This window comes from Lichenostomus cassidix, chromosome 5 (assembly GCF_008360975.1).
Source record: "Lichenostomus cassidix isolate B80296 chromosome 5, HeHo_3.0, whole genome shotgun sequence".
Taxonomy (NCBI): Eukaryota; Metazoa; Chordata; class Aves; order Passeriformes; family Meliphagidae; genus Lichenostomus; species Lichenostomus cassidix.
Genome location: NC_139486.1, coordinates 56,548,699 through 56,559,100, shown reverse-complemented (window position 1 = coordinate 56,559,100; position 10,402 = coordinate 56,548,699). Strand labels below are relative to the sequence as shown.

Below are 10,402 nucleotides of genomic sequence, written 5' to 3'. Positions count from 1 at the left end.
ATGTTCAGCTGCTATTGACCAGCACCCCCAGGTCCTTTTCCTGTGGGCAGCTTTCTAGCCATTTTGCCCCAGCCTGTGAAGCTGCCTGGGGTTGTTGTGACCGAAGGGCAGGACCCTCCACTTTCCTCAGGTTGAACCTCACACCATTGGCCTCAGCCCATGGGTCCAGCCTGTCCAGATCCCGCTGCAGAGCCTTCCTGCCCTCCAGCAGATCAACTTCCACCCGACCTGGTGTGTCTGCAGACTGACTGAGGGTGCCCTCAATCCCCTTGCCAAGATCATCAGTAAAGAGATTAAACAGGACTGGCCCCAGCACTGAGCCCTGGGGGACACCACTGGTACCAGGTGCCGGCTGGATGGAATCCACTCACTTCCAGTCTCTGGGCTCAGCCATCCAGGCAGTTTTTTACCCAGTGAACAGTGTACCTGCTCATTCCATGGGATGTCAGTTTCTCCAGGAAAATGCTGTAGGAAATGGTGTCAAAGGCCTTCCTAAAGGCCAGGTAGGAAACATCAATAGCTTTTCTCTCATCCGTGAAGCAGGTCGTTTTGTCATGAAAGGAGATCAGGTTGGTCAAGCAGGACCCACCTTTCATCAACCCTTGTCTGATCCCCTGGTTGTCCCGTTTGTGCCACATGATGGCACTCAAGTTGACCTGCTCCATGACTTTCCTGGGCACTGATATCCAGGCCTGTAGTTCCCTGGATCCTCCTTCCTGCCCTTCTTGTAGATGGGTGTCACATTTGCTAACCTCCAGTCAACTGAGACCTCCCTGGTGAGCCAGGACTGCCGATAGATGTAGTATTTTATTTTAAATGCTGCAGGAGAGTAACCTGTCAATTATTTTCAACCTAGTCTCTACTACACTAAATTTAGAGGGGTGCTGTGGCTGTACAAAGCTCTTGTTTCTATTATGTGCTCTTAAAAAAAAGGAAACTTGTAAATGCACTGTGTAGCACACAAACCTGAATATTCACTACTCCCACTCACCCATTATTTCAGCCACTTCAGGAATTCCCAGTTGTAAGAGTGGAGTATGCTCAGAATACCAGGGCACGATCAGTCCATGGGGTGACTCCTCTGTGCTATTCACAGTGTGAAGGACCTGTGGCATTTCCATGAACAGCTGAGAGACTCCACGACCCTGAATCCTAAGGACAAAATATTTGTTGTCCAGAGACTGGAAGCCTGGCTTGTCTCCCCAAAGCCTGCTTCCTGTGTGCTAACATGACTGCTATGGTGTTATTTTCTGTTATTTGCTTCTGCTCCTGTTTAGAATTTTCTCTCTTTTCTTTGGATAAAAACACCAATTAAATGTGACCCAAACTTGCAAATAGTTTTAGCCCCCTTGACACTGCATTATTTTGCCCTGCTTAAGGGGGTTTTGTAGTGCACACTAATTTGAAGGTTTGGTACTTATTTGTCTTATCTGTTGTTACAAATTCGTAACTTTCCTATGCAAATCTATAGACAATGCTAAAAATGTATTTTTCTCTTGCTATAGAGAGCAAAGAATAGTGCCAAATTTCAGTGCTGGAGATAGTTGTATAGCTCTCTCTTTTTTTCTTGCCCTTTTACAAAAACTACTTGATTCCTCCTAAATTCTGATAGCATAAAGAATAGCAACCCAGAGCAGAGAATCTCTGGCTGGTTTGAGGGCTGAGGCTGTGCATATCCGCCCAAAGTGAGGATATTCAGGAACTACTGCAGCCAGGTAACAGTGTCATAGACAATTTAATTTCATGCAGAGCTTCACACCTACAAATCCAGGTGCAGCACTTTGCTGTACAAAAGACAACACCGTACTAGCCAGAGAGATAATGAGCTTCAGGTTAAGATCCTAATGAAAATAGGAAAAAGATAGAAAAAGATACTACTGGCTGGAAGTTCAATTACTAAATTATTAAATTCATTGTCTTTTTCTTTTTATGGGTATTGATTGTTTTAACTCCCCTGAGCCTCTGAAGATCCCAAATGTAGCCTCCATGTGGGCTGAACTCAAGAGAAAAGCCTCCTGAAATAGGCCTTTTAAAATTAATTAGTTACATGATAAATCCCAACAGGGAATTAACAGTATTTGCTATACAGGAACAAACCTTCTGTGCATACTCATGAATTTTTTTTTTTTTTAACAAATCTATAATATGATTTTTTCCCCACTATTTTAAGAACTAGAATAAATGCACATTGCAACCTATTAAAAATAAACAGAAGAAAAATTTGTAGGGCAAAACTTCATTAAACTGCAACACCCTTTTTGTTAATTTTTTTGTATAATTTTTTCAAATAGCAGCACAAGAGAAACACATTCCAAATCCAAGTCTGAATTGATAGCTTTGTTTATCTCTAATTGTTGTGTCAATTTTACCCACTGGATCAATCAAAGGTAGCCTGGAACCATTCCTGGTGGTCAATAAACAAATCAACTAACTAAATGAGCAGAAAACTCTTTTATATTCTGAAAAGGAAAGATGATGTCTTTGATTTGTTTCTAATAATCTTCAACAAACAAATCTTAGTTTTCAATCTAATTTCTGTATTTTGAAAAGGTTCCTAGGAAGGCCAGTGACTTTTATCCCAGTTATCTTTTGGAAATTAATGCTGGATATTTGTTATGGTTATTCGTTAGTGCATGTAATTCTTTTAGTATAAACAGGCGAAATAATCTTTTATATACAAGAGCCCATATACAAGGCAAGCATCATAACAGCACTTAACTGAACCAGTAACTAAAATAATATTTTCTGAAGAATACCCCACTGGAGCCAGCATGCGAGCTGTTTATCGGCATGGGTTGGTTCACAGCGCTCAGTGGATTCCCCTGAGGAAAACACAACACTTGTACTACAAGTGCTACACAGGGAGTACTCAAAGCATTAACCATTTAGGTACTGGGGAAGAAACTAAGGTATGAGGCGATCAGTGGGGTCGTGTAGGGGTTGTAAAAATTCTTCTGTGCTCAAGGGTTGTCAGGAGTGAATAGAAAGTCGGTTTAGCATTGTTCCTGATGTTGTGAAGGATCCTGGTGATGCAGGAGGGCAGGGGAGCATCAGGGCTATCCTTAGGTCAGGCTGGTGAGGGAAATTACCTGCAGCCCTTCAGGTGGTTCACCCTGAGTTGTGCCAGGTAGCCCCAAATGTGTCAGTGTTTTTTAACCCTACAAAGGAGGGTGAATGAAAAGAAAAGTGAATTTTTCACCAGGTTTCAGGTGCCACATGGTATTGCAAAGTGAGCACTGCTCTGGCTCTATTGAACCAGGAAGCTACTGTTAAACTGAGGAGCTAGTTCAAAGCAAGATTAATTGCCTGAATGTTATATTGGATGTTGGAGAATGTGCTTCATAAAATGACTTAATGTGAGAGGTCATGGATGTGGTTGAAGCCACAAGATGTCTGAACACACTTAAAGATAAGCTGCTGCAATCTAAAACACTTGAGTGTTTGCCTGAAGATGATTGTCCAACAAAGAGTTTGTATTTTGTTTCCACTCAAAGATAGATCTGCTTGCTCATAAGTTCTTTCTTCATTTTTAATGAGGCACAGTAATTAAAAATTAATAAGGTTTATTTCAAGAAAAACAGCTATTTCTGTGAATCTCTGTGCTATTATTAAACTGAAAGAGGGCAGATTTAGTTTAGCTGTCAGGAAGAAATTCTTCAATATGAGGATGGTGAAGCACTGGAACAGGTTGCCCAGAGAAGTTATGGATACCCCATCCCTGGAAGTGTTCAAGGCTGGTTGGATGGAGCTCTGAGCAGCCTGGTCTGGTGAAAGGTGTCCCTGCCCATGGCAGTGGGGTGGAATGAGATGGGCTTTAAGGTCCCTTCCATCCCCAACATTCTAGGATTCTATGGTTATGCTTATTGCATGAATTTTAATAGCACCACCTTAGACTATTTTTACAAAGTTTTTTTTTAATTAAATGTCTTCTGTGAAATGATAGAATGGAATTCATTGTTCCATGAGAATAAAATAACAGTTTTCTCTGGAGGTGATTTTCTCCAATTTTTTCCTTTCAACCTTTCCCGATGTGCTCCAGAAAGGGATTGGTGGCTTCCTCCCACACATGTATATTGCTTTAACTCTCTTCTTCCAAGAGCAGAATTTAATAGGAACCAAAAGTCATAGTTTGGTGCATCTGGTTTAGCTAATTATAAATCACAATGGGAATTTGCTTTATTAGCAGTTTGTTTCCTAAGATTTCCTGTTTATACTTGGTCTCATTAATGACTTTAAAATACACAGAAAAGTGACATTTTCCTGCTTAATGCCTAACTAACGTTGAACATGGGCTGTGGCTGTTTGGAACTTTCAAAACTTTGGGGCTTTTAATATCTGTGTTTCTGGAGGCAAACAAAAGCACAAAGCTGCAGTGATCTACAGTAGCATACTATGATATTTAGGAAAAGGGCACTTCATTGTTGAGAAAGAGAGGTTAGTGCAAAGGAGCTGAATAAAAGGAGTGAGAAACAAATGGCAAAGATAGGAAAGAAAAATTAAAGCTTCCACATAAATGAGTATCTGTTAAAAACATCTAAATTCTGAAGTGTCAGTGCTTTACTACAAAACCAAAATCTGTCTGCATCCTGTAGACAAAGACAATTTCCAAGACAAGCATAAAAGGTGATTTTTCATTAACAATATTGCCCTTGTCTCTCTGGAAATCAATTTTACGTAATCAAAATGCTTTCAAAATATTTCCAGTCACCTACTGAATGTGCTAGTGGCTGCCAGCACCTAATTGATATCTCATTTTTAATAGATATACTGAAATAAAGAAGTAGGAAACTGACTTTTTGTGAAGTGGAAATTGTCAGGAGTAAGAGAAATAAGATCTAAAGGGACTTCAGTGGAAAATTAGGTTGCATTTGCTATATACAGATAAACATGGCCGTCCACCTGTTGGTTTCATATTTTCTTTGCCTTTTCTGTCCTTTGAGAAGTAATTTTGCTCTCACAAAGCTTCATGAAATTACATCTTTGAGAAAGAAACTGTTCCTCTGTGAGCTGCTCCAAAGCCCATAGGGCTAGCAGAGATAGTCTGGGTAAGGAGGTTCAGTTCTTTGACACCACAATCACATCTAAGCCTTTCCTAAGAAAAGGATCAAACCATGTTTTTGCATTATTTTGTGAAGTCACAAAATAGCTGTTTCACCATTTGTGAGTGAAAAAGAAATTATTTGATGCTTCAGTAAGGAAGACCAGTCTTTGTCCAGATTACTCACTTGATTTCATTGTAACAGTAAGGAGAAAATTGGAACATTGTTACTGGCAGTGTGAGTTATTTAAAAAGTTTTTGTGTGTGTACGTTTCTCTGTTTATTACTATGAATGCTCAGCTTAGCAATTTCAGTTTACCAACTGTTTTGATTTCTGTCAGTCTGGTTTTTTTCTATATTTCATTAAGTAATTAATGATAATCCAAGATTCTTCTCCATTTAATCCATCATCTTTCTGTCCAGGGTGCCAACACATTTCTGACTCAACTTTAGCTCTGTGACGGGTGCAGATCTGTTGTAGGACCTGAACTGAGCCCATTAATTTTAAGCCACCACGTTAACTATATAATCCAGACTGTGTCTGAAAATCATTGAAAAGATAAATTGCAGGTTCAAACCCATGATTAATGATGTTTTGTTGTTTGAGACACATGTTTTTAAAAATGTTGTGATTGATGTCTTGTAGTAAAGGAAGACAATGTAAAGGTTCAGAAAACATGCAGAGGTTGAGCATGTCAGCTCAGTTCTTGGATTTCTTTGGAGATGTTGGCAAACTTTAATTTCTGTGTTAAATTCTATGGCCACAGTTATTTCTTCCCCAAATCTTAGCCATGATTTCAGCCTCCAGAGTGTAAACTGTCGTGTAAACTGTCAAGAGTTCATTGTTGCTCTTTGTTCATGTGTAACACAGAGATCTTGTGTCACTTGGGGACTCAGGAAATGCTAAAATGTAATTGACTTTTAAATTATCTGCGTGTAAACTGCTCATACTGTTTATTAAATAACTATTACGATAACAGAGCTGAGCTTGACCAGAAGCTCAAATAAACGCTGGATTCTGTCCAAAACTTAAAATAATTATAGCCTTTCCAGTGTGGGTGTAACTTTCACATTTGAGAATACATATACACAGCATTTGGCTTGGGGTTTGTCTTTTAATTTTTATTCTTAACCACACTGCTGGGGCTCCAAAAGACCATATATAGGAAATAATATTCCATGCAGAGAATTGTTTTTTCTTTGCTCCTGTCCAACAGCAAGATCAATAAAAGCAGCACGACAAAAGTAATTTTCAGGTCTATTAGCAGAGCTGTCTGTCCTAGAAATTGAATGTGCTCTGTTATGTTGAAGGAAGAAGAAGGAATTTTTTCATTTATGGGGTCATTTCCTTAGAGGCATTTAGCCAACTTCTAGCTTTTGCACTTTGAAGAGTGAAGCCGGAATATATGGGCATAGTTTGTTTGCATTTCTCTTTGTAGGATGTGGCAAATTGTGTTAGATACTCTGCAAAGCAATGGAAAAGCATGACTAGGAATGGGAAAGGATTTGGTTATGAATCTTTATGTTGAGTATTTCGTGGCTACAACCCAGAGATATTTGAATCTTGGACTTTGATTCAGCCTGTGCTGGGAAGTGTGTGCCAGGTGCAGATTTCTGTTGCACATCACATTTTACTTTCCAGTGCTATTCCCCAGCAGGGAGGTATTTGATCGGAGTTTCTGTTCAGCTTTGGCTCAGGTGAGCCTAACTTCTACTCAAGAAAAAAGGGGTTTGGAAACATTGATTTGTAGATTATTTTGGTGTACATAAAAATGTTTAGGAGGTGATATGGAGCCCACTTAAATTAATGGTCTGATTCCCAGAAGCTGTGGCAGTCTTGGTGGAGAGGGAAAAAAACAGTTAGGCTTGAACTCATTAAGGGGTGAAAAAGGTTCTGCATGAGCACAACAGCTGCTCAGGATATGATGTTGAAGTGTCCTTTGAGAAGAGGGTATGGCTGAATACGTGACTTAATCTAATAATATCTCTATCATAGTGGAGAAAAGAAAGCAAAAGCTGACAAGGTTGAAAGAACACACTTCCAGCAATTCCTCTGTCATCACTAATTTAGTGTCGGATTTTCAGTGTTCTGCCGTATTAAGGATGCATGAAGCGCTCAATAGCGAGCCCGGAACGCTGCGTTTGGCGCTCTGGGGTACCGCGGGCAGTCACGGCGCGTTCGCATCGCTGCCAGCCGCGGCAGGGAAGGGCTGGCCCGCCCCTGTGCCCACCCCCGGCCCCGCCGGGCGCTCCCCCAGCGCCGCGCTCGGGGCTGCTCGGGGGCGGTGCCGGGGCGGGGCGGTGCCGGGGCGGTACCGGGGCGGGCGGAGCGCGGGGCCGCGGCCGGGCCGCCGCCGCTGCCGGCAGGTGCGGGCAGAGCCGCGGCCGCGCCGGCCCCGCCTGATGTGCGCGGAGGCGGAGGGGGCGCCGGGCTGCGCGCAGGGTCCCGCCATGGCCCTGGCGTTCTGCGGCGACGAGGGCAACTCCACCGCCTACAACGTGGACCACGGCGTGCTCAACAACGGCTGCTTCGTGGACGCGCTCAACGTGGTGCCGCACGTCTTCCTGCTCTTCATCACCTTCCCCATCCTCTTCATCGGTGGGTGCCCGCGGCTCTCCCTTGCCCCGTCCGCCCGTGCCCTTGCTATTTGCCCCCCCTTCTCCTGCTGCCCCTCCGCCCCCGGCGGTGCCTCGCCGTGTCCCCCCGGCCGGCTTTGTCTCGCCGTGGGTTTCCCTCCCCCGCGCTGCCTCGCGTGTGCCGCGTTTTCCCCGCCCGCCTGGCCTCCCCTTGCCGTGTCCCCCGGCCTGGCCCTGCCCCCCGTGCCGTGCGGGGAGGCTGCGGAGGGTGTTGGGATGCGGAGCGAGCTGCGGGATGCTCCGGCGGCCGCCTCTCGCCGGTCTGCCCCCGCACCGCCCGCTGTCCGCCCCGGCAGCGCGGCTGTCTCCGTCCGGCGGGGCTCCCCGCAGGTGGAAACAATGCCGCGGGCAGGGCAGCGATGGGTGATGCTGGAGGAGATTTGCCCTGCCGGTTTGGACCAGCAGCGCGGGAAGCAGAAATAAACGTGCTCTTAACGCCCAGAAACCTGACAAGTTAAGTGTTGCGTTATGAAATATTACCCCCAGCAATTACTGCGGGGTCACAGCCCCGCTCCTTCCGAGTCCTGCCCGGCGGCGGTGGCTCCTGCGGTACCTGCGGCGGGGCTGAGTTGATGTCACAAGCCCGGCGGGGCCGGTAGGTGGCCCGGTGGTTCAGCGCACGGGGCTGTCGCTGCTCCGGGTAGCCTTGTGTCCCCGGAGAGCGACGGCACGGGCGGGAGTTACACTCTCTCCTGTGCATCGTAAAAGGTCCGGTGAGGAAATAATAGCCAGCACGAGTGTGAAAACGGGGTCAGCTGAAGAGCTGCTTAGGGTGCTGGGTGTTTATCTGAAATTGCTCTGTATTGCTAATTTTTGGCTAGATAATGAGCCATTTTGCACCGTATTTTACTCTTCTTCTACTTTTTAAAAGAATTGAAGGATTTATTATAGTGTTTGTGCATATTTGTCAAAATGCTACTTTGTTGTTCATTTAAGCTGTGAATATATTTGAACAATGTTTAGTGCATGTAATTACTTGATAGTAACTTGCTAGAAGTATAGGAATTTAAGGCTTTGTCCTCTCTGCATTATTGATTTTATTCCATATGCAGTGAGGTAATAACACAGTTCTGATAATATTCACATACATGTGTGTTTAGCAACACAGCTGTTTCAGTGTTGGTACATTATGTTGTTACATACATGTTTGGGGGGTTTTTGTATGTTGGAACTTTGTGTGGCACTCTTGTTAAGAAATCTCTCTGTAATTCTCTTTTCTCTTTTAGGATGGGGAAGTCAGAGTTCCAAAGTACATATACATCATAGCACATGGCTTCATTTTCCTGGCCACAATTTACGCTGGATACTGACTTTTATCCTCTTGTTTGTGCTGGTGTGTGAAATTGCAGAGGGCATAGTGTCTGATGGGTAAGTGTATGTCTGCCTTCTCCTGGTAGCACTGAGCAGTTCAAGGGTTTCAGGGTAGATATTTTCTCCCTGTCTGAATTCTCATCTAAACTGTATTCCTTGTGGTTATGAACATATAATCTGTTTTCTTAGTGGCTAACCTACCAACCTTGTGTCAGAAATTCCACAGGCCTTGCCAAGTGATGTACACACGCACAACTGACCTTAATCATTTTCAGTTCAGCTTAATGACACTGTCTTTCCAAAGAGTAATCATAGATAAATCCTAATGATTCAAGCAGATGGTGACATTTTCGTGATGTGTTTTATGTCCAAGGACCCAGTCCCACAGTCCTTACCCAGGGGAAACTCCCACATGCACAGTAGGTCATAGCATTCCCCCCAGAATGAGTTCTGCTAACCTAAATAAAAGGAATTAATCTACTGGGCCTTATCTCACACCCCGCAGAGTTTCTTCTGTTTGTGCACTACATCTGCTCTGTTACCTGCAGCAGAGCAGCTCATATTATGTGAGCATGATCCATCATCTGTTATTCAACTTAGGATGTCTTTAAACATCCTAAACCTGTGGAGAAAAATTATTCTAGATGGATCAAGTCATACAGGAGAGTGATTTATTCTGAAAAAAACTAATTATGTATAACAATGAATATGATCTCCTCCTCTGAAGAGAGGCATGATTTTTCATAACAATTATTGATTTGAACCCAAGGATTATGAAATTGAAGCTCCTCATTAAATAGAACAAAACCTTCCTGATTAGCCATCTATATAATGAGTATCCACCAACCAGTGTGAAACGCACTGCAGTCTTCTGGTGTAGAAGCTGATATCATCCTTATTATTTTAACTTCTCTTAAACATATATAAATAGGATGTTTCTCGATGGCAGGTTTTTTTTTAAAAGGAATTTTTCTCTTGCTTATTCAGAGTTATCAGGGTGTGGGATGCTCAGAGCAAAATCTCCTGCTTTGAGTTTTCTCTTTTATTTTGCTCTTTAGCAATGCCTCTCCTTATGTTTACTTGCTGTTTAACTTGACTCAGAGCACTGCTGTTAAGTAATAGGTGTCACCTGATGAGAATCAAAGCTCGGAGCTCTACTGGGGGAGTGCCAACCCACAGTAGTGCTTCCCGAGCACTCAGCAAGCTGGCGAGTGCTCCAGTGACTAGCAGAGAGTTTTGAGACTCATCAGCTTTCTAAGAACCAAAACGGATCATGCTGGTTAGTCCTTTTGCCAGCAACTGGGTGCTAAAGGCTTTGGCGGCCTATTGGAGGTACAGTTATATAGGGGAATTCCAGCAACTGTGAAATAAATAGATTTAGAAAAGCCTCCCACTACTGCAGTGTTACCTTCTGAA

General features: G+C 43.5%; 1 protein-coding gene across 1 annotated transcript in view; it reads left to right on the top strand.

The window, feature by feature from the left end:
- Positions 1-7,378: 7,378 nt before the first annotated feature.
- Positions 7,379-10,402, top strand: part of ABCC8 (ATP binding cassette subfamily C member 8) — a 72,930-nt gene continuing 69,906 nt past the window's right edge. The window contains exons 1-2 of the mRNA XM_085063232.1: positions 7,379-7,637; positions 8,902-9,043. Of these exons, the coding sequence (XP_084919358.1) occupies positions 7,442-7,637; positions 8,902-9,043 (338 nt within the window). The 5' untranslated portion in view covers positions 7,379-7,441. The remainder of the gene's footprint in view (positions 7,638-8,901; positions 9,044-10,402) is intronic.